General features: G+C 37.2%; 3 protein-coding genes and 1 pseudogene across 7 annotated transcripts; 2 read left to right on the forward strand and 2 right to left on the reverse strand.

Moving 5' to 3' along the window:
* Positions 1-207: 207 nt before the first annotated feature.
* LOC130715881 (AP-3 complex subunit sigma-like) lies at positions 208-4,257 on the forward strand. Of its 2 annotated transcripts, XM_057566031.1 has the most exons (7): positions 218-487; positions 579-621; positions 726-787; positions 1,451-1,547; positions 2,977-3,047; positions 3,450-3,541; positions 3,778-4,257. In XM_057566031.1, exons 1-7 carry the CDS (start codon positions 419-421, stop codon positions 3,842-3,844), a joined length of 501 nt encoding a protein of 166 aa, XP_057422014.1. In that variant the 5' UTR covers positions 218-418; the 3' UTR covers positions 3,845-4,257. The 2 variants fall into 2 exon arrangements, with proteins under 2 accessions (XP_057422013.1, XP_057422014.1); XM_057566030.1 differs by having other exon boundaries at positions 208-487; positions 3,450-4,257.
* A 142-nt stretch (positions 4,258-4,399) lies between these two features.
* On the reverse strand, positions 4,400-15,755 carry LOC130715880 (uncharacterized; annotated as a pseudogene).
* Positions 15,756-17,835: 2,080 nt separating this feature from the next.
* LOC130711648 (uncharacterized) lies at positions 17,836-21,955 on the forward strand. 4 transcript variants are annotated; one of them, XR_009010734.1, is made up of 9 exons: positions 17,836-17,992; positions 18,142-18,213; positions 18,341-18,415; positions 19,364-19,447; positions 20,292-20,361; positions 20,453-20,544; positions 20,938-20,979; positions 21,089-21,225; positions 21,695-21,762. XR_009010734.1 is itself a non-coding variant. In XM_057561349.1 (9 exons), exons 1-9 carry the CDS (start codon positions 17,870-17,872, stop codon positions 21,764-21,766), a joined length of 711 nt encoding a protein of 236 aa, XP_057417332.1. In that variant the 5' UTR covers positions 17,837-17,869; the 3' UTR covers positions 21,767-21,955. The 4 variants fall into 4 exon arrangements, 2 of the variants coding, with proteins under 2 accessions (XP_057417334.1, XP_057417332.1); XR_009010735.1 differs by having other exon boundaries at positions 20,938-20,964; XM_057561349.1 differs by having other exon boundaries at positions 17,837-17,992; positions 21,145-21,225; positions 21,695-21,955.
* Positions 21,956-21,995: 40 nt separating this feature from the next.
* LOC130711649 (ADP-ribosylation factor-like protein 2) lies at positions 21,996-25,324 on the reverse strand. Its single transcript, XM_057561352.1, has 5 exons — positions 25,111-25,324; positions 24,880-24,990; positions 24,176-24,338; positions 23,692-23,772; positions 21,996-22,508 (listed from the first exon to the last, which is right to left on the reverse strand). The coding sequence occupies exons 1-5, from the start codon at positions 25,173-25,175 to the stop codon at positions 22,371-22,373; spliced, it is 558 nt and encodes a 185-aa protein (XP_057417335.1). The 5' UTR covers positions 25,176-25,324; the 3' UTR covers positions 21,996-22,370.
* Positions 25,325-26,300: the final 976 nt, after the last annotated feature.

A 26,300-nucleotide genomic window follows, 5' to 3' on the forward strand; every position in this document is an offset into this window, starting at 1 on the left:
CCTACAAAATACACTACTTTTCACTTTTTTTTTATTTACTCATCTTCTATCTTTTCTTTGCTACGCTTTTCTATTTTTCTCATTAAACCAAATAGTGCACTTCATGAGAAAGAAAGAATGGCATTTAATTAATCAAACATTATAATAAAAATAGAAGATTAAAAAAGAGTAAAAAGTAAAAACCAAAAAAAAAATGCTTTGCCTGCAGAGTTGCTAACTCCTCAAACATTTGACAAAACGCTGCGTTTAAAAAATTTCAGTGCTAATCCTTCTTCGCCCATCGCAGTTTGTGTACCCATCGGCGATCGATCTGATCGGAGACTCTACTCCGGCGCGGTTAAACTGGTGCCTCCGGTTCAATTTGGCCTTCCTTTTCTCCATCTCAGCACCTGTGATTTCTTGATCAGTAAAACCCAAAATGATAAGGGCAGTGCTGGTGCTGAACACGCAGGGGAAGCCTCGTCTCTCCAAATTCTATGAATATCAGGTCCTCTCAAACCTTCGGCATATGGGCATTTCAATTTTTGGCTTACTTGATGCAATTTTCACATTGTGTGTTTCATGTTGTGGTAGCTCAGCCAGTGGAGAAGCAGCAACAACTTATTCGCAATGTCTTTGCTGGTTTCTCACCCTAATCTCTGGACTCCATGAAATTTTGTTTGTGTGTGTTTGATTTTCTTTTCTATGTTGCCTCTGTTTGTCAACTTTGTTTGTTTTTCTTGCAGTCTTATGCAGTAGACCTGAACATGTCAGCAATTTTGTGGATGCTGAGTCCTTCTTTGGCCCGGTATTTTATCCTTCCATGTTCTAGTTGCTGTAGTTTTGATCATAATGTATGTACTCTAGTTGTTAAAAGAGTAATTTATATTGAAAACAAGTGTTATTATTGCCTTATTGGGGTTTTTCTTGGCATTGTTTTTTGGTGGTTTAATATATGTGAAAAGGAATTTATGGTATTGATTTAAGTTGGCATGTGGTGAAAAGAGGTAGAACTCAGTTAACTTGCTTTTAAACTAAAGTATGAAAGACTACTATGAAAATAGTTGCGAGGGTGCACTTTGTTGAGAACTAAAGAATCGTTAAAACCAATGGGTGCTTGGTTCAAGTGGTACATGCTTGATTTCCCTTAAGCAAGGTCTTGGGTTTGAGTTTTGTGAATAGACAAGACTCTTGCTGGCAGAGCTAGCCCCACTATGATGTGGATGTTCCCAGCACAAACAGGGTTGCCTCTTGGGGAGGATACTTGTATTGAGCCAAAAGAGAAAAATTGCTCGCTCTTAGGTCTATATTGTGGATATAGTGGTTTTACTATTTTATTGTTATGATAGGCAGCTAGTGCTGTGTTGTTATCTTTTTTGACTGCCTGTCTTCGTTGGGTCAAACTTTAGCTTCTTCATCTTATTTATCTGAAAAAATAAGTTATGGATTCATTTGTTGTATTCTTCTTCAGGATGCTCGCCTTGTCTACAAGCACTTTGCAACTTTGTACTTTGTGTTTATTTTTGATAGTTCTGAAAACGAGCTTGCCATGCTTGACTTGATACAAGGTAGGTTCCTAAACAACTGTCCATTTATTGGAAATTGTCAGTATTACGTAAATATTTTATTGCATCGCATGAAGTATGGAAATCTAGAAGATCTGTTTATTTTTTTTACGGATGTAATTCAATATTGTAGGGTAAGACAGCAAAAGAAGGTGGCTTCTAGAAGTCATAACCTATTTAGGTTTCAGAACCTCGTAGGTCTGAAGTCATAACCTATTTAATACTTGGAAACTTAATAGCAAGTATAATAACAAAACTTGGATGACAAGAAAGAAACTCTTAAAGTATTTTCCTAGCTCATATAATGTGCTTCTTGGACTTTAATCCTACCTTTATCATCCCTAAACTAACTGAAACAATTAATTAAAATTCCTAAAATTCTTCCCTGCAAAAGTTACGTAAAAAATAAAATGATACGTAAGGGAGCCCTGTTTTAACTTTTAACAGTTGAAAGTCACCATGGGACCTAAAAGTCATAGGTATGAGTTGTGGAAGTAATTTTTTTGCAAATGCCCTGCCTACTATAGATTTACATAGTGGGTTTAATGTCTTCCCAGACCCCACTCATAGCAGGAGCTTTATAGCACCAAGATGCCATTTATATGATGGATACCCCCCTATTTTACACTCACAAAATGATTATATGTTGTGTAAAGCACAAAAAGGTGAAACTTTGCTACATACAATCTATAGAACCTTTAAGTTTAGGAGGTTAAAAAGTGTCTACAGCATCCTGTTGAAAATAATCAAAGTTATTAACTGACAATTTTAGCAATGATCAAAACTCAAACGGTATGATCAAGTGTACAGGTTAAACTGATTAAAAGAACATTTGATGTTGATACTTTATTGATCATTCCGTTCTTTGGTAGAACTTAATGATGATATTTGATCCATGTATGTAGAGGACCACACATCAGAGGATATGGCTTAGTTATCGTTTACACTATAAGCAGGTGAAAAAATATTCCTGTGCAATAGTTTAATTCTAGATTTTTGAAGGGGTAAAAGGAATCTTATACAAGTTGTTTGTTCTCGCTGATACATATATTGGAAAATGATGTAAAATCTAATGACAAATCGGCACAAAACCTCCCTTTTTGAAAAGCCTTTAGTTGAATTATTATTTGAGCCAAATGTTTTTGAGATCATTTTAAATTTGTCACATTTTGAACTCCATTGTTCTCAGAATTTCCATTGAAGGTAAATGGTTTTAATGATCTATTTAACCATAAAACAGTCATTTGTTTAGATATCTAAACTCTATTGCATATTATGCTAAGGATCCTGGTGGAATAAGTATTTGCTTTATGTATTATCCATTATATTCTGCCTGACGATTATACAGCTATTCTAACCAGTTTAATTACTGCCTCATACGTGATTGTTTATTTACTGGCAATTTGCTTACTTTGTGCCTTTCTTCCTTCAGTCTTAGTTGAAACGATGGACAAATGCTTCAGAAATGTTTGTGAGCTTGATGTCGTGTTCAACTATAGCAAGGTTGTATGCTGTGTGCCCTCCATTATGAATTCTTAGCACAAACTGACTATATAACAATTTACTATATTGCAAGAAATGAATTAGAAACTGAATTATTATTGAGGGAAAACATTTTCTTCTGTCTATGGAGATTTGCTAGAGTTTGCTGCAACCTGCCAGTTTTGCTGATTAGATTTCGAACATGAAGTGTTTGACTTAAGTTGTTCCGCTTTACTCAAAAAAAATTGACGATTCAGTTAAACATTTATTTTTCACTCATTTTGGGTTGCTTTGAAAAAATGTCCTTCAGTTTAGGGAAAATGAATTACTCTTTTGCTCAGTAGCTCGATAGTGTCAATACCTAGAACCAAGCATCTTAAGTTTCCATTTTTATGTGATCCTGAAAAATGAGTTTGTCTGCAGATACATACTATACTAGATGAGATTATTTTCGGAGGCCAGGTGTTGGAGACAAGTTCAACTGAAGTTTTGAAGGCTATTGAAGAAATATCAAAGTGCTCTCTCTCTCCTCTTGTTTTTAACATGGTTTTACTTTTTTGCATTATCATGGTCAATAAGAAAGCCCTACGTTCTGGTAAACTAGTAACCAGGGATTTTTCACTCAGTATAAAAGCTCAACCGTTTTTTTATGCAGATGAAATGATATGATGAATCAAAATTGTTTTTTACATTTACATTTTGTGGAGAATAGGTTCTAATCAAAATTGTATATTTTTTAAATTTAATGCAGGCTTGAAGCAGCATCCAATACCATGAATCTTGTTTCAAAATCTGTTTCAAATTGGAGGTCCCGGTAGTCTAATTTCATGCGCAAGGATCTGCTCTCCCACATGCGAGGGGTTTGAGATGTGAAATGAAGCGTCTTTGATGAGGGAACTGGGAAGTCAGTTAGATGCATTTTTCTTCTGATGTAGGTGCTTCTTATTGAAGCATTGAAGCAATGAATGACACCCGAATAAGATTTGATTTAACGTAGGGGCTTCAAGAAACAATTTTCAACTTCTCTGACCACACATTGTTCCCAACAGATACCAATTTTGGTCAATCAATTTGATTGCATTGACTTGAAATGTTTACATTGTATAAATACATTCTTACACATTGTAATTAACTTATGAGCTTTTATCCTGTACCAAACAGGAACTGCTAGAATCAATGCATTGACCAATTGCTAGATTGTCAAGGAATTACAAGTTCTAGTTTTCTGAAATCCAAATTGTACCATCTGCAAGTTTGTTATGCAAATGTTCAGCATATTTGGTAAATCATTATCGCGATTCTTCCATCCAATGCACCATTAAAAGATTTGGAGAAGTTTCTGCATGTGATTCCACTGAAAGATCTATCTATCCAAGCCTGTATGCATTCGTTAACAACTTGGGCGAGAACTACAATCGAGTATCACCACTTAAGTTGTTTTTCTAACATCTTGAAGAACTACATGAGCAGCATTGCGTCCCGGAGCTCCCATAACTCCACCGCCAGGATGTGCCCCACTTCCACACAAGTATAACCCTTTAAGCGGAGTCTTGTAGTTTGACCTAAACCCCATATCAATGTAAACAACCATGTAGATATCAGTTCTATGTCAGAAAACTAAACCAGATTAAATCACAGGCCACTTCAATTTTATTTTACCATCCTTTTACAGGTCGCATGAGGAAAAGAGAATCCAATCCCATAGCACCATGAAATATATTCCCTCCTGAAAGAAAAAAAAAACGGATCAAATGTTAATAGTGAAGATGAACTAGTGGTTTTGATGAGGTAACAGAATGAATTGCAAGATTAATAAGATGAAATGGTGCTGGAAATGATAGTATTGATGACAGAAAACGATTACAGAATGAAAGATAGAAATATTGCTAGAAAACTCTAACAATCCCAAAGAGGAGCACTAATGGCTCTCTCCCCAAAAGAGATCTTACTCTCTCTCCTCTAACAGAAAGATAACAATCATTGGTCCCCTAAAAGACATTCCAATATTCCCTTATACTAACTAACTACAGCTCAGCATTATGCAGCATCTTTTCCCTTCCTCCTCGTGTAGACTTTCCAAGCCTTGGGCCCGCCAAGGCCCACCCTAGGATTTGGGTTTCTATCAACTCCTTCTCCCTTAAGAACAGCCTTGTCCTCAAGGCAGAACTCAGGGAATTGGCCTGCAAGAGTCTCATTATCTTCCCAAGTGACTTCTTCTACAGATTTGTGCTTCCATTTGATCAAGCTTTGCTGAACCTCTCTGTCTCCATGCCTAACAGTCCTGATCCCGAGGATGGATTCAGGGTATACATCATCAGATTCCTCTATGCCATCTGTAGGTAGTTCCCCTTGGACTTGATAGTTACCAATGGCTTTTTTAAGCACTGACACATGAAAAACTGGATGGATCTTTGACTCTGCTGGGAGCTTCAGTCTATATGCCACAGCACCCACTTTGGCTTCTATCTGAAAAGGACCATAGAACCTGGCAGCAAGCTTTTGATTAATTCTCTTAATCACAGAGTGTTGTCTATGGGGCCTGAGCTTGAGAAATACCCATTCTCCTACCATGAAACTCAAATCCCTTCTCTTCTTATTTGCATAGCTAGCCATTTGTTCCTGAGCTCTCTTCAAATGTGCCCTGAGCTGCCTTAGTGCTTCATCCCTCTCACTCAACTCTACAGCAACAGCAGCCACTTTGGTTTCATTGGTGAGGAACTTAACCACAGGAGGGGCCTTCCTACCATATACTACCTCAAAAGGTGTTTGTCCAATGGAACTGTGGAAAGTGGAGTTGTACCAGAATTCAGCCCAAGGAACCCAATGGGACCAGGTTTTGGGATGATCAGAAGCAAAGCATCTCAAATAGCTCTCAAGACACCTATTAATGACCTCTGTTTGGCCATCAGTTTCTGGATGATAAGAAGAACTCATCTTCAATCTAGTCCCCTGCAGTTTGAACAACTCCGACCAGAAATGACTCACAAATATAGGGTCTCTGTCACTGATAACTGAATTAGGAATCCCATGTAGCCTTACAATCTCTTTGGCAAAAACCTCAGCAATGGATTTTGCAGAATAAGGATGTTTCAACAGAATAAAATGGCTGTATTTAGATAACCTGTCTACTACCACTAAGACAGCTTCATACCCTTTTGATTTTGGTAAACCAGTGATGAAATCTAAAGATAAGTCTTCCCACACTGCATTGGGAATAGGTAGAGGCTGTAGCAACCCCCCTGGTGACACTGCACTGTATTTTTGTCGTTGGCACACATCACATTCCCTGACAAAATCCCTAACCCTTTTCTGCATTCCTAGCCAATATAAAGAGTCAGCTAACCTCCTATAGGTCCTCAAAAACCCCGAGTGTCCCCCTGAAAGAGAAGCATGGAATTCTTGTAACAGCCAAGGAATTGATGGGGATGTAGGTGCTAAAACCAATCTGTCTTGGTATAATAGAATTCCCTGTTGGACAGTAAACCCTGGCTTAGATTGTGGAGATTTCAGGACTTCCTGAGTGAGGTTCTGAATGTAGGGATCACTAGCAATCTCCTCCAGAATTTTCTTCCTATCTTTCCACAAAGGAAAAGACACCAGAGTGTGGAATTCACCCTCATCATAGCACCTGGACAAGGCATCTGCAGCCTTATTCTCCAGCCCTGGCTTATACTTTACCTCAAATTGATAGCCTAAGAGCTTGGCTAACCAACATTGCTGGTCTGGGGAAGAGACTTTCTGTTGAAGGAAGTGTTTCAAGCTCTTGTGGTCAGTGTACACAGTGAATGCTCTTCCTAACAAGTAATGCCTCCAATGCTGGATGCATAAAACCAGGGCCATAAGTTCTTTTTCATAAACAGACTTTGCAAGGTTGCCATTAGATAGAGCTTTGCTGAAAAAAGCAATTGGTTGCCTTTGCTGCATTAACACAGCCCCTATCCCTCTCCCTGCTGCATCACACTCTACTTCAAAGGGCTTGGCAAAATTGGGCAGAGCCAAGACTGGGGAACTTGTCATAACCTGCTTGAGCTGTTGGAAAGCTTTTAGTGCTTCTGGATTCCAAGAAAAATTGTCTTTCTTGGTGAGCTCAGTAAGAGGTTTTGCAATTTTTCCATAGTCCTTAATGAATTTTCTGTAGTATCCAGTGAGTCCCAAAAAACCTCTCACCCCTTTGACATTTTTAGGCTCAGGCCAATCTATAATGCATTGGACCTTCTCAGGATCCACTGCTACTCCCTTCCCTGAGATAATGTGTCCAAGATAGTCTATCTGTGCACAGCCAAATTTGCATTTGGCTTGATTGGCTACAAAACAATTTCCCAGCAGCACAGTTAAGACTAGATGCAAATGCTCCTTGTGTTCTAACAGATTTCTACTATAAATCAAAATGTCATCAAAGAAAACTAACACAAACTTTCTAAGGTAAGGTCTGAAAATGTCATTCATGATAGCTTGAAAAGTAGCTGGAGCATTCATTAAGCCAAATGGCATGACCAAATACTCATAATGACCATTGTGAGTTCTAAAAGCAGTTTTAGGAATGTCATCTTCATGTACCCTAATCTGATGATAACCTGATTTTAAATCAAGTTTTGAGAACATGCTTGCACCATTTAACTCATCTAATAATTCATCTACTATAGGGATTGGATACTTATCTGGTACCGTAGCTTTGTTCAAAGCTCTGTAGTCCACACACATCCTCCAAGTATTGTCTTTTTTCTTCACCAAGATGACAGGGCTGGAAAATGCGCTCATACTAGGCCTGATGATCCCTGCTTCCATTAGCTCCGCCACTTGTTTTTCTATCTCCTCTTTCTGATGATGTGGGTATCTATATGGCCTCACATTGATTGGACCATGTTCTGGACTCAGAGTAATTTGGTGGACCTTGCTTCTTTCAGGAGGTAATTGAATCTTCTTCCTGAAAACTTCTGGGAACTCTTCAATTACTTCCCTGAGTTGCAGTGGTATATCAGCCACTTTCCTGGTGATTTCTGCTGATTGTAATTGAGGCCACCACCCCTCCAAATTCTCTCTGCCTTGAGTATCCTTTAGGAAGGAGTGAAGGTTACTTTGGTTGCTATCATTTCCCTTCATTCCTTGCAGGGTCACCATCTCTTCCCCATGGACAAATTGCATTGTCAGAAGTTTCCAATCCATCACCACTTTCCCTAGTGTACTGAGCCAGGAAATTCCCAACACCAAGTCCAAACCCCCTAAGTCTAAGACCAAGGCATCAATGACTATCTCAATCTTCCCTAACTGAGCCTTAATTCCTCTACAAAATCCTGTAGTAGTCACCCTGTGGCCATCCCCCAACTTGATTCCCCTTGAGGAGATAGGGGTAATCTCTAGTCCCAGAGCCTTGGTAATCTTGGGGGAAATAAAATTGTGACTCGCTCCACAGTCAATTAAGATAAGTAAAGCCACACCATCGACTTGCGCTGCGAGTTTCATGGTTTGGTACTCCCCCATACAACCCAGAACACCCATGAGCTTGCATTCCGCTGGTTCTTCTTCTTCACTCTCTTCAAGTTCTCCTTCCAGCATCACTATCTCACCATCCTCACCCATGGTTTCTCCTTCACCCAGAATTAATACTCGCAGTGCTCGCTCAGGAAACTTGTGCAGCGTGGGATGATATTTTCCCCCACACTTAAAGCATAGTCCCTTCGCTCTCCGATTCTCTATCTCATCCGCTTGAAAGCTTCTGACCCCTCTCCACCGATCAGAGTTGCCGGTGCGATGGTCGCCGTCAGTTTTCCTCGCCGTCGATGACAACGACGAAGCTGGTTGCGCGTTCGACCCATACGAGCTAGAAGATCGATTCAGACTTGACCCACTGGATTTCACGAATCGGGTTGTGTCTCTACTTGAAAACCCGCTTCTATTGGCGGTTGGGCCGGCCCAATTCATTTGACCCGATCGCTCCAACCCGTTTTTCCTAACAACCCGTTTACCGTCATCTTCTTCTTCCCTCAACTCTTCCTCCACATCCTTCGCGATCCGCATCATCTCCATACGAGTACTCGGATTCAGTGTTCGCACCCGTCGTCGAATCGGTGGCTTGAGTCCACTCATAAAATAGCCCAGGTATTGATCCTCTGGTAACCTCCCCACTTGTGAGGATAACAGCTCGAAAGCCTCCACAAACTCCTCAACGCTACCGTTCTGCCTCAGCGTCGATAGTTCCTCAAAGGGATTCTCCAGGCGCCGGCCTCCATAACGCGCAATCAAAGCTCGTTTCAGTTTTTCCCAGGATAGCTCGTCTTCCGTCTCCATCAACAGATTGAACCAATGGATCGTCGATCCTTCCATGCTCAAGCGAGCCAGTTTCACCTTCAACTCATCAGGTGTGCCCTGTACATCAAAATAAATCTCAGCTCGAGTGATCCAAGCAACTGGATCATCTCCTTCAAACACTGGCAGCTTCACCTTCTTCCCGGCGAGGCGCGATTCTCCGGGACTGGAATCCCCAGATGATGCTTCACCCTCATGAACCACTCTCTTTCCCATCTGCTTGCTCAGTTCAGTCAGCAACAGACTCTGTTGTTGCAGTTGAAGAGCAAGTTCTTGAAGCGTCGTGGTCACCGTACCCATTTGGTTTTCCAGAGCTTCCATACGATCAGTCATCTTCGGTGGCATCTACCAACACTGGTTCTCGTGGGATGGGATGATCCGGCAGATCGGACCAATTGATGAGGTAACAGAATGAATTGCAAGATTAATAAGATGAAATGGTGCTGGAAATGATAGTATTGATGACAGAAAACGATTACAGAATGAAAGATAGAAATATTGCTAGAAAACTCTAACAATCCCAAAGAGGAGCACTAATGGGTCTCTCCCCAAAAGAGATCTTACTCTCTCTCCTCTAACAGAAAGATAACAATCATTGGTCCCCTAAAAGACATTCCAATATTCCCTTATACTAACTAACTACAGCTCAGCATTATGCAGCATCTTTTCCCTTCCTCCTCGTGTAGACTTTCCAAGCCTTGGGCCCGCCAAGGCCCACCCTAGGATTTGGGTTTCTATCAGGTTTCAAGCAGAACATCAACTCATGCTAAGATTCATCCATGTTTTCTTTGTTCTTTTTGTACCCTTTTGTTTAATGAACTTCTTTTATCGCCTATTAGGAAAAAAACAACTTATTTTCTCAATTAAGGTTTTGTGCCCTAGGAAAAGCCATTTAGCTTGTAAAAATATAAACTGCAAAGGCATTTGTTTAAGTGAATAAGGCAAAGTGACCTGTCAAACCGATTTCCCTTTCAAGATCTGGAGGAGTCAGCATGTCATAACCAATGATTGATGAGCTGAAGCCAGGGGCATATTCATCAATTAATGTGAAGCATTTTTGTGCAAATGATTCCTGAACAGAACAGGTGAGATATAACGAGGCACATTTAATATAAAGTATTCAACGACAAGTAGCTTTAGCACTAAGTGGCAACGAGCAAACACAAGTGCGTGACCATGGAAGAACAAAACAACTCTGGACATTGAAAAGCACAACAGAGGGTGAGACAAAAAAATATGAAACTAGAACATCCAAAACAAACTTACTCGGTAGTCATGATCTTGCCAGTCACCATCCAATGGTTTGTAGGGTGTATACTGCACAAACAGGTTGATCACATGCTTACCTATAAAGAAAACAGATTTCATCAACTAGATGTTATTAACATATTTCAACTATTATGAAGGAATCAAATACAGATAAATTGACCAGATGACTGCTGAAACACAATCCATGTTTACAGTTACAGTCTGAGTTAAAGAAGTTCAATGGAACATTGAAAACAAAACAAAATCACTTAAAAATTGCTGAGAAATAAAATGAATATATGCAGAAAATGCATTGAAATCAAAGTAGCTAAACTGACTCTCATAAACAGAACATATCATCACATTCTTAAACGCAACATACCAGGAGGAGATATAGTTTTGTCCAGAACAGAGGGAATTGTCATCTCAATAACCGGTCTTCTTGATGGTACTCCATTCACCGCATCTTGACATGCAGAGTGAATCTCCTCCATGCTGAATAGAAATTAACAACGGCAAAGAAAAATATAAGTACTCTGAAAATAAATAAGTTGCAACGGTCCATATTGAATAAGACTACAGCAAAATGTACGTACTGACTAAACAGCATGATTTCACAATAGGTGAGATAATGATTCAATTTTAACATACCTCTCAGAACCTATATGAATGGTGCCAACATGCTGCGGGCCATCATGAGGATGATTTAGCTTGCAACATTGAAATTGGGGCAATTTATCAACTGCTATATTTATTTTTGTAGTAGCCTGTTTCAGTAGATATTAACAAATCAAAGAAAGGCAATTAATGAAGACAAAAACACTAAAAAAACTTCCTCAAAATCTATCATAATTTCCATAATTTTGAGAAAGAAAAGGGGGAGAAAACCCTATTGTGCCAAATCAAAATTTGTCTTTAACAGGTATTTTGCTTGATAGTTGCAGCGGCTAGCATAGAACTTTATCCCTGTTCTAGCAACTGATTAATATTTGAAGTTTTTCTCAGAGATATGATTTCCCCGTGGATGAATTCTAGGCATTCTTCCTCATTACCAGACAATAAAATAAAAGCACACTGTGTATGTTACCTATTATTTTAGTTCAGTAATACATGTACTAGAGATTGAGGGTATCAAAAAAGAAAAATAAATTGAGAAAAAAGTAGTGAATTAACTTACGGAACTGTAGTCAGAATGCTTAATTGCACGGACAAAATCATCAGGGAGGACATTGCTGGGAGCTAATTCCTGGCTCATATTGGCAGATACTTCAAATTAGCACCAACACCAAATATAGGTACCAGAGAAGTGTATTTGCAGCTAGTTTGAGAATTTACCATGAAAGTTTTATACGGAGTCGCGTTAGACAGAATCACTGAAGAATGGACTTCAGTACCATCAGCCAAAATCACCTATATGTAAGCCATATCTTTAAAATTTAATTACTACGATCCACCTCTAAAAACCTTCTTGATTGAGTATACTCATGAACAACACTAACCCCACGGACAGTGCTAGAGTTTTCGATCAACAATTGAGACACCTACAATAATACAGGATATCATGCTGTTTAGAGCCTCAGCAGGGGAAAAAACAGAGAAATAAAAGGTGCGGGGGGAGGTAATAGAAGAATTATTTATGCAGTGTGTAAATTTGAAAGCTAACATACCTCTGCATTTGTTATAACATGTGCTCCAGCTTCCACAGCAGCACTGCCAATAGCCTTGGATATTGAGCCCATTCCACCTTCAACATATCTACATGGAATAATGACATGCTAATCACTCAACTATAAAATGAAGAAATCATTGGTAAGGAAATTTATTTTATCTTGAGATAGAACTGCCAGTCACATTATAATTTTTAAAAATATACATTTGCGCAACTTTTTGTGTTTCTTGTCTTTTTTTTGGGGGGGAGGGAGGGAGGGGGGTGTGAAAAGTTGCTCATATACTTTAAAACTTTGAAAATGTAAACGAAGCAACTCAAACTACCTCTAACTGTTAGGCTACCCTCCATTTGGTCTACCCTTTTTATTAGTGCTTTAGTGTGTTTTCTTCACATGTTATGTTTAAACTACCTCAGAAGAGACTATATCACTTTTTCTACATTAAGTGCTACTTTGATTTTCTATCTAATAATGCTTTCATTCCTAATCCTACTCTGTCTTGTTTGACTGTTCATCATTGTAACATTCTCATCTCTGTAACACAGAACTTACTGTCATATTTCAATTACCACTCAGCATTCAGTCCCTTACAACAGTGCAAGCTGTACTAGAATAAAATTGTTAATAATATGGTGTACTATTTATGTGTTATCTTCTGTATTCTAAAATCCTTTGACTCACCATACAGCAGTAACTTTTCAGAATCAATACTGGTGTAACATAGCCCAAAAAGTACTAGTAAAAGCATAGGAAAAATATTTTTGGCAAATAGCAGTATTCCATTCATGTGATGCATGATATAGATATCAAATTAGCAATAGAGATACACACGACCAAACTCCACGATCTCCATCAGATTCTCCCATCACATGATGTAGTAGAACATAACCACTTCCTGGGGTGTGGACGCTGGCCTGCATTACAGATTTAGTAATACAATATGAGATGAAAGATGAAACAATTATTCTATTTACATCAGAGAAAACTCAGTGGCACAATTGCACCATTATTGTCAACTTCTCTCACAAAGAAGTATAAAGAAATTCAGATATATTTTATCTGAAAATGTTTTTTAAATATAGTGCATTTTTACACCAAATATAACTGTTCTTACTGTACTTCCTATCACAGCATCAGTTGCAAGGGTTGCCTTCAGAACATCTGCCTGCATAAATAGTATCAAATAAATCTGAAGATTACACCACTAGTAAGCTAACTTTCGAAATTTATTTGCATGGATAATTAAACAATGTATTAGAATTAAGAACAGAAAGTGTCTAACTCAACCTTAAAAGCTATCTCAGGTCATTATAAGCGGGTAATTTGTCCAAATATCCAGCCAATACGGCATCTAAACACACCCCCTGCCCTCAAGACTCAATATGTGAAGCATTTCATATGACAGGACATCTGCGGGTGGCACTACATTGGTGTCAAATAACCACTTTATCCCAAAAGCTTAAGCTGTTGGGTAAGGATCACTTTAATGGTTTTATATTATATTCTAACACGCCCCCTCACGCAAGAGCCCTTTGGGCTTGAAGCGTGGATTACTGCACAGGCCCACCTACCATGTGCTTAATTAAATTCCACTTTTTTAATTAGAAAGTGAGGGGAGCAAGGATCGAACTCTAGACCTCTTGATCATAGAGGCTCTGATACCATGTCAAACAACCACTTTATCCCAAAAGCTTAAGCTGTTGGGTAAGGATAACTTTAATGGTTTTATATTATATTCTAACAATTGGAACTGAAATAGGCTCTAATTCCATAGGAGAATTGATGAGAGTGAACTAGACCTAACTCAACTCAAAACCTAGTTCAAGGGTGGAGAGTCGCGCATATGCAAAGGGTACTTTGCCTATTATCGAGTCAATGTGGGGGTCTTACGACCATAGAACAAGGGAATAGATGTCAAGGGGTTGAGGAAGAACTATGAGATGGAGTATGTTATGAATGGAAAGAAGAAAATAAGATAATGTGCAAATTTAATTTATGAAATTCATTATTCTAATATGCAGCCAGTCTCTTGTAGAACTTATCTTTCAAAGGGAATAAAAATAAAATGATGTACAACGAATTTCTAAGACACTACATATGAACACAATCAAAGTGAAATTTCAAAGAAATAAGAAAATATGTGTTCAAAGTTGAAAGGCCTAGTCAGAGAGTATGATGTTGAAGGGCTAAACGAAAAGATATTAGAATGTTCAAAAGTCAAAACCAATTCGTCAAAACTTCAGATTACTTCAAAACAGTTGTTCACTTTAGATTAGACTAGAGACCATAAGATTACCTCAAACCAGTTGTTCAAAACTTTAGAAGCTGGGGACAACAAAAGGTCCAAAAAGTCCCTGCCAAATAAATAAACAGACATCATGTAGATTGATGCTTCAATTCACAATTTCAAATTACTAGTTATCATGCACCCTTTACTGCTTAGCATTCACAGTAAAGGCAATGTATTGCTTATAAAAAAACAAATTCCTGAGAAAGAAACACAGACTTACACCATATCCTTTTGTTCCAAGGAGGATGCCTGCCGTAGACAACTCGCCCAAAATACCGAGTTCTGTATTTTATTCTTCAGGTTTTCATTAAGCGACGACTTATGCTTCAAAGATTCAGGCGGAGGCGAATCCAGCACTATATCCATGAATTTACAGAACTTCTCAAGCTGACCCTCATATCTGAATGATAAAAATAATGAAGTTCTTCAAAAAAATGCAAGAGACAGAACGGTTAACAGACACACAAGTCTTGCTAAATTACGATTATGATACAACCAATGCAGCTTGAAAATAAAGGTTGGTCAAATTCACATCATCAAAAGGCCAATGCACAGACTGAATGAAGAACACCAATATATTTCCGAGTAAATTTCGTGAAATACATACATTTTCAACTAAACAAACCAGATTTTAATTTTTTCTTACTGCACACTCAAAGCTTCTAAATCATTATTCTACATTTCTACTCTACTGTGCTGGCATTCAAAGGTGTTGTGCTATTCATTTTATCATCCAATCCCAAATATACTTTGAACTGAAAATATCAATATCAATTTCATGAGACAAAGAATGAAGAATAGAATAGAATAGAGAGAGACCTTGGATAAGCTTCAGCATCTTTTTGTGAGAATTTGGAAATCTCAGAATGGTTGAGATCCTTGTCAGGACCCAGGAGAAGGTAGCGACCATCGAGACAAGGCGTAAACGACGACGGATTCCTCTTCAGAAGCTTCAACCCGTGCTTACTCCCCAGCTCCAGTTCATTGATCACTGCCGGCCGGAGAAGGCTCTGGAGGTAGCTGCACCGGGAGAACTTGAACCCCGGAACCAGCTCCTCCGTCACGGCGGCGCCGCCGATCACATGACGGCGCTCGAGAACGGCAACTGAGAGGCCCCCGCGGGCGAGGTACGCCGCCGCCGATGATGAGGGCGTCCCATTTCTTGTCCTTCAGTGCGGCGACGCTGCTGAAACTCCTCCGCCACATTTCTTCTTCTTGTTCAATTTGTTATTGTTATAATAGTTTAGTGGACTATAATGCAATGATTTTATTTTTGTTTAATAGTGGATATATGTAATGTTCATAATAATTCTGTAAGGGATAGTTAATTTTTCCACCCATGTTTGTTCTTGTCTATTTTAAACCCAAGTCTAATGTTGGGTAAGCGCAGTGAGTATGGGACGTAAAACTCTTCCTATTAAAGATTTAAGTATCATAAGGACTCTAACCTTTTATTTAATCTTAACAATTTGTGTCAGTTGTTCTAAGCGTTCGATGTTACACTGGGAACAAAATTGCTTGCAGCTCCACCAAAGCAGACTCCTTGTATCAATTAATGGACACAAAACAAGTTTCCATCTATAGATTACATGTGGGATGCCTGTGTGCCTGGTGATGAATTTGGCTGAGTCCCTCCAATGTTCTATGCTTCCATTTTTTCTTCTTTTTTTTTGGTACACATTTTTTCTTCTTCTTTTAAACTGAATTTTCTTGTTGTAATTTCTAATTTTTTAACATTCTGTTTTTATTTTTTGAAATAGTCTTAATTAAATTCTCAACTTTTACAAAATAACTAAATCATTAAAAAATACTTACGTGGCAGAGTAATACATGTTTGATTTTTCTAAGTAAAATTACGAGTTTATGTCTTATATATGAGAGTGAAAGAGCTAAATTTATTGAGATTAGGATGTTTCCAATTCAAATAGTCTTGTAAAAGCACACATGCTACCAAATAGAAAAAATTGGTACCAAAACTACCAATACTAAATTTCTGGAACTAAATTCATTTTCATCAAGTGAAGAAAGCAAGATTTATTGATATCAAGGACTAAAAGCCCTCACTGAAAGAAACTTAAAGATTCTCTTAAGACTTTTACACTAAATCAAAATGAAGCAATTGTCAAGCTGAGACAAGCAAGTGTTAAACACATTCTTCAAGTTGATATGAAGCTCTTAGTCTAAACACAGACTATTTATGAAGATAGAAGATGTTCTACTTTGAAAATCTAAGACCAAATGAAGAAGCTTCATGTTGAGAAAGATTCACTATGAATAAGTTAGGTTTTGAAAAAGTTACATTCTGAAGAAGTCAAACATTGAAGAAGCTTCATGTGAAAAAGAATGATTATGAAATAATGTTCTAAGAAAGTTATGTATTGAAAAAGTCAGGACACTGAAGAAATTGTATGATGAAAAAGCGAAATGTTGAAAGTATCACAAGCTTCAGCACTCAGTACTAATGGTTCATAAGATGTTTATGTTGAGCGAATGTTGATCCCCTGATTATTAAGAAGCAATCTGAATGTTTAAAACACTCGTCGGTCTTACTTATCGACAATTTTTATAAAAGTGTCGGTATGTTACCGATAATTCAGACTGTCAGTAATCACCGACGGAGTTCATACCGTCAGTAAATTACTGACGAGGTGACAAGTAAGGATTAAATATCGACGGGTAAAGGTAACTTGGAGAATAAAAAGATGACTCTAAGTTTTAAGAAGTTAATTTTACTACCCTCGTCGTGCTTATCATCATAACCAAAACTAGAATCAATTAGCATCTACTAAGTTTTGTGTTGAGATAAAATCTTAGATTTGTAAAAGAAAAATTTATAAGCACAATTCAACTCTCATTCTTGTGTTATCTTTATTTATTTCAAATAATTGCGAGATACATATACGACGGTAATGGCAGGACACTCAAATTCTTATGGATTTACTTATAAGTTTTTGTACGAACTTTTCTTTTAAAAAATTCAGAACATTTCACGAAAAATTCTTTATATTATTATACAATCATTTTTAAGAAAATTCACAGTAAGAAAAGTAAAATTACTAATTATAATATTTAAAATTTAATAATCACATTTTAATTATTCTATAATTTATCATATATAATATTAAAAATAAATAATAAGAGCTTATTCATAGCTTAATTATTTTAAAAAAGTGAGTAAAGTAACTCAACATAACACTTGTATAATTGCTTAAATGATAAAATAAGCTCTGCTGAAGTGAATTATAATAATTTGAAACACAGCTTAAATTAGTGTTCATTTACAGTTTCATAATCAATTTCCTTTTAATTTTTTTGGTTGTATTTATTATCCTTTGATGTTGTTTGTAGCCTCCTGTTGTTTGGGAAGCAGCTTTCAAACGAAGAGCTTGAAAAACACGCATTCGCAGCAGCCACATAACCAGAGAATAGAGATGGCTACCAAAAATCCCTCGTTCAAGGTTAGCAGCATTCCTATCTCTCTCTTTGCTTCTGATAAATAATAACCAACTGAATCTTGGTGTGTCTTTCAACTTCTTAATGGATGCATTTTTGCATTCTCACACTTGGATATTGTAATTCATCTGCTAGTTTTGTTGTCTTGCAATAGATAATTCTGGGATCTTCTTCAAAGGCTCGCAGGGAGATTCTTGCTGATATGGGATACGAGTTCACAATAATGGTATTATATATATATATATGTCACAAATCACAATGTGTTGTTGTGTGAACCTTGTTACTTTAATTCATTACTGTTACAGTGTTACTGTGATTAATGATTGAAACAGTTTAGCTTGGCTTACAATTAGACTGCAGACATTGATGAGAAAAGTATCAGGAGGGAAAAGCCAGAAGACTTGGTTATGGTCTTAGCTGAAGCAAAGGTATGATATTTTAAACTCTTCGATTTTCAATATTCTAAACTTCCCTGATTTTTTTTTTATTCTTTTGTGGATATAATTGGTTTTTTAGGCTTCTGCTGGGTTAGAATAACAGGACAAGAATAGTTGTGATTGTGAGTTATTGATGGAGTCGTTTTTTACTTTATGAGCTCCATTTAATTTTTCAGAGTTCTTATTTGGCTTTATGAATCCTTGTGAACCATTGTTCCTTTTATTTATTGAAACAAGAACTTATTTCTTTTATTGACAAATTAGTCTTTATTGGAGTTTCGATCTCTGTAGTGATGTAGTGCGGTTGGTAGTTATAGTTCTCCAATGGCTGGTGATTAATTGGACATTATCTCCATGATACTTAATGACTGAATAATGCTGGAATTATGTGTAAAACGCTAAGGTTTGAGGAGAAAAAAAATGAGAAGATGAAAAATAGGGTGAGGAGTGGGATAGAATGACTTTGATTTTCTCTTCTTGTTCCGTTTAGAAGGTGGAAAATCTCTTTCAACTCATTTCATGCTCCAGGAGTTGGAATAATTAAAATTTTCGGGAGAACCGTCCTAAACTTCTTCTGTATCAAGTTTGAAATTCTATTCTTTCCGAGTTTTTTATTATCTCAGGCAAGCACATCCTTGAGCATGAGAGCCAGTTGAAACACAAGATCATATGTTTGTTTGATTTCTAATATTTATTTTGGAACAATACAAGACCTATTTAAGGTCTTTGCATCTGACTGCTGTGACTGGATATACAATAAGATTGCAGGTTGTAATGTCACCATCCAAAAACTTCCTCTAAAAAACTAAATAACATAGTAGGAAAAATATAACATTAAGTTGAGAGGTTGTACTTGTACTCATGAGCAATTTGAAACTCTCCTCACAAATTGATTGTTCCATAGTGCATTTAGTGTCCTGACCTTGATATTCTTATTAGGCTGATGCTATTGTACAAAGGCTCCTTGCTGAAGGTCCATTGGAGGAAGATGCTTCTGCAACACTGTTAATTACTGCTGACACTGTATGTACTGTTCTTGTTGTCTTTCACTATTTTTTTGCTTATAAGAAATGTCTGCTAACTTATATGCATATGCATAAAGCAGAAAAACATGACTTTAATTTTCCTTTTACAGATAATATCTATGTTACTCTATCTCTATTCTAGTTTCTGCCAAGGCCTTACTGACTCAATAGCCCATCCCAGTTTACATTCTAGTTTCTGTCTAAAATCATATAAATTAATTTCATTTTGATAAAATAAGTATGTTAGCAGAAAGAAAACAGAGAACGCAGATCTTGGACAAAAATAAGGAATCCTCTAAAGCAGAAGCTTGTTACAAGATGTAACTTCCTACATGAAAAAGATTAGTTATATGGAGAAAGATAGTAAAAATTAAAGCAGATAAACCTGCAGAAAGTATTCATAAAACTTAGTTGTGTACTTGTGTATCAGGTGTATTAACCATCTCCAATGCAAATTCCATTTTGTTACAATTCAGGCTAAATATTTGGCTTAGGCACTGTGCTGTGTAGGATTTGGTCGTCCACAGTTTCTTTTTGAACTGTAAAATTGACATCCATTTGATTGATTTTATAAAACGAGAAGTTTATATTTTAAAATCAAACTTCATTAATTTTTATGATCAGATCTTTAATTGCACACCCCGCATTTCATTCTGAAACTGTCGGGGTTAACCTGTGCTGTCTATTTAAACTTTTTTGCATAATATCCCCACATCTTACATTCTATATACTTTTGCGTAAACTTCTATTTACAGTCTAAATCCTATATGGTCACCTTTTACTGATTTTCTTTTGGTTTAAGTCGAAACTTTTGTACGACTGTTGCTAATAATGTTTTGTAGGTTGTGGTGTACAGAGGAATAATCAGAGAAAAACCAACTAGTGAAGAAGAAGCACGAGAATTCGTCAAAGGTTAGCATAATGAATTTTGGCCCCCTGCTTTTGTTGTTGGGAATTATAGGCAGATATATCGGCCGTATTCAGGAATTTGAGTTATTTGCAGGATACTCTGGTAGTCATGCAGCTGTGGTAGGGTCTGTTGTGGTAACTAACCTCACAACTGGAAAACGTTGTGGGGGATGGGAAAGTGCAGAGGTACAGGTTGCTGGTGCTTGAGCTAATCCATAAGCTAGGTTCTTCTGTGTCAATAAAAATCGAATTGTTTTATGCCATTTGGGTCTTTAGGTTCATAAGCTAGGTTCTTCCTAGTGCATTTCAACATAAAGATTAGATGCTGGAAATGGATTTTCAATGTTACTTATTTGTTGACTGTGCTAAGTATTAAAAGGATTCATTGTAGGGAAAGAAATTTTCTTCTTCACCTGAAAAAGAGAGACACCTGTTCTTCCATCCCTCTTCCCCTATCTCCATCAAGCTCAAATTTTTTAGCTACCAACCAGGCCTTATTGTTTTACTGATACATTTTATTCATGAACTCAGTATGTCTCTTGACTTGACAGGTTACTAACATTTGTCACTAAATGACAGGTTTATTTCCTTGAAATACCAGACGAGGTCATTGATAATCTGGTAATTTTTTTAGAAGTACACTTTTCACCCTTGCACTGAGCTAAGTATGAAGGTGAAAAGAGTACTTTAACCAGTTCTCAAAACATATGATCTTTTGAAATTCTTTCAGGAAATTCTTGTCAACCTGAATACTATGAGTTTTCTTATTTGATGGGAGCTTCTCAGATTGAAGAGGGAGTTACATTCAATGTTGCTGGGGGTTTGATGCTGGAACACCCCTTGACCTTACCCTTTGTGGACGCAGTGGTAAGTTATCTTGCTTTCTCAAGAAGTTATTCGCAATCGATAGTATAGACCCAAGTGGCATAAATCGATTCATGATGTGCATCACATTCATATGATATATGGATCAATTTCCCTTTCCTTAGAATCAAATTCTAACACCTAAAAACTACTCTCTGAGATGCTTCTCTCCTGAATTGATTTTTACTTTAGAATCAATTGCAGAAAATTTTCCAAACTTGCACTCAATGCCTTTTTCATGGGTCCAAATGTCCAATTTTGAAATTTTGTAATCTCTTTTGCCAGTTCTTGGTTTTTTCCAATATATGGGCAAGAAAATATTTGTAGCTTTAACCTTTTACGCATTTCCCACACATCTATGCAAATGGAGTTATTTTTCGAGAATGTTTGAGTGATATTTTAAGATAAATGTGGATGCATCCCTCTTTTCTCCGTTTCCTTAACAAAATGAGCGATGTGATCCTTGTTACAGGTTGGGTCAGCTGATACTGTGATGGGACTTTCAAAAGCTCTTACAGAGAAACTCCTATTGGAAGCTCTATAGCTGCTGCAGTAGTACAATTTAGTCCGATTGATACCTAGTTTAAGGCAATTTTACTCTGATGTTCCATGTAATACTACAAAATACAAACAAGAACATGAGATGTTGCTGATTTTTGTTTTATCATGAGCTGAAAAAGGCTGTTATGTAATTGTTTCCAAGTTTTGAATGCATGGCATAAAGCTTGTTGCAGATGCCGATGGTGCTGTGTTCAACTGCTAACCAACAAAAATAAAAGAAAATAATAGAATGGTGCCCAAAGAAGACTCTTTTTTTCTCATAATACACGATTATATCCACAGATGGGAGCTTTTTCTTTTCCTATTTCTCAACTTCATCTGCACGGAAAATATATCAAACTTGGTTTTCTTTTTGGGAGAGTGTGATGACAATGAATTTGAACACATGATCTTGCGCAAACAAATCCCTCATACAAATTTCGATCCCTTACAAGACTACAAGCTTGAATTGAAAAGAAAAAGAGAGAGATAAGAATCCCATCCGGAACATCTCATTGATGCAGCAGACAATGTCCTCAATGACAGCATATTAGGTTAAGGATGCTTTTCTAAGTTGAACCATTTCATGACTACTGGCGTAAGAATCTTTAGTCAAGCATGTAGATTCTAGAGGCTATGTCTTGGACCAACCAATCAAATCCCTCAAGAAGACCCTCACCAGTGTATGCACTACAGCCAATTATATTCCAGTGCCGAGATTTATCCATAGCTTCCAAGTTCAGCACCTGCACAGTCACAGATTAGAAAATCTAAAACTTACAAGAAACAATTATATATTAATTATATCTAACAATTAGCTCCCTTGTTTTCTAAAAGCAAGTAAAATTCAAATTTTGCAATACTTATCAATTTATGGTTATGGAGTACTTCGAACAAATTTGAAGCCAAAACTACTGAGATCAGTTCAAAGCTGCTGAAACATTACTGTGAGAATATGCTTGGGGTGCTTCTATCAAGTTATGTTTGAATTGATGGAATGGAGAAGAATGGGATCGTAACAGATTCCATTGTTTGAATTTTTTAAAACAGAATGAAATTGAGTAGAACATGATGGAATGCATTCCAACCCATTCCATCCAATATGGGGGGGGGGGATGAGATAAAACAAGTACTTTTCTCCATTCCATTAAAAAGACCAGTCAATGAAAGTGTAATATTATTCTATTTTATTTCACTCCACTCCATTCCGTCCTATTTTATCCAAACATAGCCTTATTCAGGGTTCCAGAATTGACAAATGAATGAACTATTTTACTTATTTGACTTAATTTTGTCAAATGTGTACTACATATTATGACAATTTTTTATCCATGTGGTCAATGCCACCTAGTGAGAAAACACTCTTGTTGCTTCCGTGTATCACCTAACATATCTTTTGAAGCACAGGACTAACCTTACTCCTTATAAAGTGAAGATCATTAAAATTACAAATTAGTCAGTTCGAATCTACAAGATGAATAATTTTGATTTGTTAATACATTCAATTCAATGAAGTAGGATCGTCCATGCATGGAACTTACTACCTCTCAATGACCATTGTTTAAATAGAAGATCAGCTCATAATATAATGTTCAGTCAACAAATATTGCAAAAAGTCCTAAACATAATTGGTTTTACACAACATTTAAGATAAATTTAACAACCATGCTCCCTGACTCCATTTCCATAAATACACACCAAGACAAAGTTCAGCGCCCGAAAAGATTATTATGTAAAATTTGTCTCAGAATGGTACTGTAACTACTTATGGTTGGACATTTAAACTCCCTGGTTGAGACTTGATTCCAGCTATTTCTACGAGTAGTTTTGTGAGTAATTATTTAAATAAGAAAAAAACTACTGCAAGAGATGATTGAGAGGACCAGAGAGAAAGGCCCATCTCCCTTCCCCAAATAAAAGTAAGCTTACCTTAGCTATCTCATCAGGTGTAAGTGCGCCTCTAATGTCCTGTTTATTTGCTAGTATCAGTAAGGAAGATCCTGATAGCCTCTGTCATTTGAAACATAAAACTATTGAGATTTGTAAATACCAGTACTTCACAAGCCCCCAACAATGAAAACAATAATCATTTGAGCATTCCAAATTAGCAACAATGAGAAACACTTATTAGCTTGTTTTGGTAAAACAAAGACAAATATCTTTTTCAAATTGAAGTACTTAATTTAATTTTGGTAACCATTTAAAAGGAAAGCAGCTGTCTTGCAAAGCATTCACTTTAAGCAATGACTGCGCTTGGATAGAGAGACACAGTGATTTATGCCAATCGATTGATCAAACATATTGGACATGAATTAATAAGTGGTAGAAAAAATGACTGAATATTTTCAGTTAAGTATAACATGTAAGCAGTTTGTTAGGTGAATAAGCAAAAACCATTTTGTATTGAACAAACCTCTTCCTTTAGAAGGTTATCTAGCTCCATTTTGCAGTCATCCAACCTTCTGAGATCAGAGCTGTCAACTACCCAAACCAAACCATCTGTTTGCTCAAAGTAGTTCCTCCAGTAAGATCGTATTGTTTTCTGGCCCCCAACATCCCATATATTCAGAGTGTAACTGTCATTGTCAATGTGGATAAAAATGCCTTAACATTCTAGAGTAAAGTAAATCGCACTGAGATACTAAGCAAAAATAAAGGCTAACAACATTCTTTGAAGGAATTACAAGCAAAAGCTTCCACAGATATTCAAGAAACAAACCAATTATACTCCAAATTAAGAAGTAAAAGATCACATGCTTTCCCCTTAAACAAATTGTAGAAATCATCATGTTTAATTAGAGAGTGAATTTGTCAAAAATGCCTCCTGAAAGTGTTGGGCACTAGCAAGTTCAACCATGGACTTAGAAATACCCCGCGCGCCCGTGGTCCTTAATTGTGCAAAATGTCGGTCAAGTTAGTCCTAGTAGTCATATGAAACGTATTTTAAACAATCAGGGACCGCGGGGTATTTCATTCTTTTAGGGACATACTTGCCGGCGCCCAACACTTCCAACAACCAATTTCACCATGCACTTTTAATTAAAACTCAAGAGCTAATAAAATATATTACATGATACAGAATAAGTGATTTTGTGCAGAGAGGGAAAGATTGATTACGTTTGGTAGGAGATGGTTTTGATGTTGAAGCCAAGGGTGGGACTGATGACACTAGTGTCCTCCCCGTTAATCTTCAAAACGATAGTGGTTTTGCCAGAATTATCCAATCCACTACACAAGAGGTGATTTTGAATGTTACTACTACTACTACTGTACTGAAATAATGAAATTAAATTAATCTAGAGAGAAATTGAAGGGAAGAGAGCAGTAGAAGTAACAAGCAGTGCTTACACCATAAGAATTCGCATTTCCTTTTCTTTCCTTTTGATTTTCCGAATGATGCTAAGAAGACCCATTCTTAGATCGCCGGGTGAACGATGCTGGCCTCTGGTGGCGGAGAATGGCGCGGTGGCGGCGGTGCTTGGACGACGGAGATGAATTAGGACGGTGGAGAAGATGGGTCTGGTGGCTGGGCCCTTTGTTTGGCACAATTAGAAAAGAATCAAATAGAGTAAAATACACTCACCCCCCTCAAGGTTTGCGAGAATGACACTCCACCCCATTGTTTTTTAAAATCTACACTCCACCCCATTTTTTATAAAGGCAAAATTTAGTGACGAAAACAAATTCGTCACTAATAAAAAATAATTACTAATTAGTTAAAATTTAAATAAATTAAATGCATATACACTATCATACATCAATTTATGAAAATAATTTTACTGAATTAAATTTAAAAAAACCATCCACTCTGCCTGTTAAGTCCACGTCTCATCTATCTCCAAATCGTACTTCTCACCACAAACGGTCACCACCAAACCTTTGCTCCCTTTAACATGACGACAACCATCCCAGAATGTGAAACCCCATGGCACCACCATGCCTCAAAGTTTTGTTGCGACCTGAACCCCAGAACGTGAATCGCACATCCCCAAAGCCACTTGTTCAACTACTTGTTGTGAACTTCACCCCTTTAAGTTGTGAGCGAACACTTTGTTGGTTTAAGATGTTGTTGGATTTTGTTAAAAACGGTGCTCCACCGCATCGTTGGGTTCTAATAACCTTCGATCCACTTCATATTTCTTAATTTTGTTTCTCTATTTTCTTCACCACCCATTTGTGTTGCTTTTTGGAACGGGAGGCAGCAGTGGGGAATTTTCTGCAATGGGCGAAAGCCTGACGGAACAATGTCGCGTGGAGGTAGAGGGCCTACGGGTCGTCAACTTCTTTTCCAGGAGAAGAAGCAATGACGGTATCCGGGGAATAAGCATCAGCTAACTCTGTGCCAGCAGCCGCGGTAAGACAGAGGATGCAAGCGTTATCCGGATACAATCCAATTTTAAAAATTGGAGGTATAAATAGATTATTTTGATTAAAATTGAATTATTACCAAATATGAAAACACAAGCATGTTTCACTATGTTCGAGATATGGTTTGTCAACCGGTCTTGTGTGCTATTGCAGAATTTGCATTGTGAATT

This window comes from Lotus japonicus, chromosome 4 (assembly GCF_012489685.1).
Source record: "Lotus japonicus ecotype B-129 chromosome 4, LjGifu_v1.2".
NCBI classification, from domain to species: domain Eukaryota; kingdom Viridiplantae; phylum Streptophyta; class Magnoliopsida; order Fabales; family Fabaceae; genus Lotus; species Lotus japonicus.

Excerpts from the sequence above, each read along its gene's own strand:
- LOC130711649 (XM_057561352.1), bottom strand. The coding sequence starts at position 25,175 with ATGGGTCTTCTTAGCATCATTCGGAAAATCAAAAGGAAAGAAAAGGAA. Across the intron at positions 24,339-24,879 it reads AAAACCATCTCCTACCAAAC|TTACACTCTGAATATATGGG; the intron begins GTAATCAATCTT and ends TGACAATGACAG. Across the intron at positions 22,509-23,691 it reads CACCTGATGAGATAGCTAAG|GTGCTGAACTTGGAAGCTAT; the intron begins GTAAGCTTACTT and ends GTGACTGTGCAG.
- LOC130711648 (XM_057561349.1), top strand. The coding sequence starts at position 17,870 with ATGTTGTTTGTAGCCTCCTGTTGTTTGGGAAGCAGCTTTCAAACGAAG. Across the intron at positions 17,993-18,141 it reads CCAAAAATCCCTCGTTCAAG|ATAATTCTGGGATCTTCTTC; the intron begins GTTAGCAGCATT and ends GTCTTGCAATAG. Across the intron at positions 20,545-20,937 it reads GGGGATGGGAAAGTGCAGAG|GTTTATTTCCTTGAAATACC; the intron begins GTACAGGTTGCT and ends ACTAAATGACAG.
- LOC130715881 (XM_057566030.1), top strand. The coding sequence starts at position 419 with ATGATAAGGGCAGTGCTGGTGCTGAACACGCAGGGGAAGCCTCGTCTC. Across the intron at positions 488-578 it reads CCAAATTCTATGAATATCAG|CCAGTGGAGAAGCAGCAACA; the intron begins GTCCTCTCAAAC and ends GTGGTAGCTCAG. Across the intron at positions 1,548-2,976 it reads CATGCTTGACTTGATACAAG|TCTTAGTTGAAACGATGGAC; the intron begins GTAGGTTCCTAA and ends TTCTTCCTTCAG.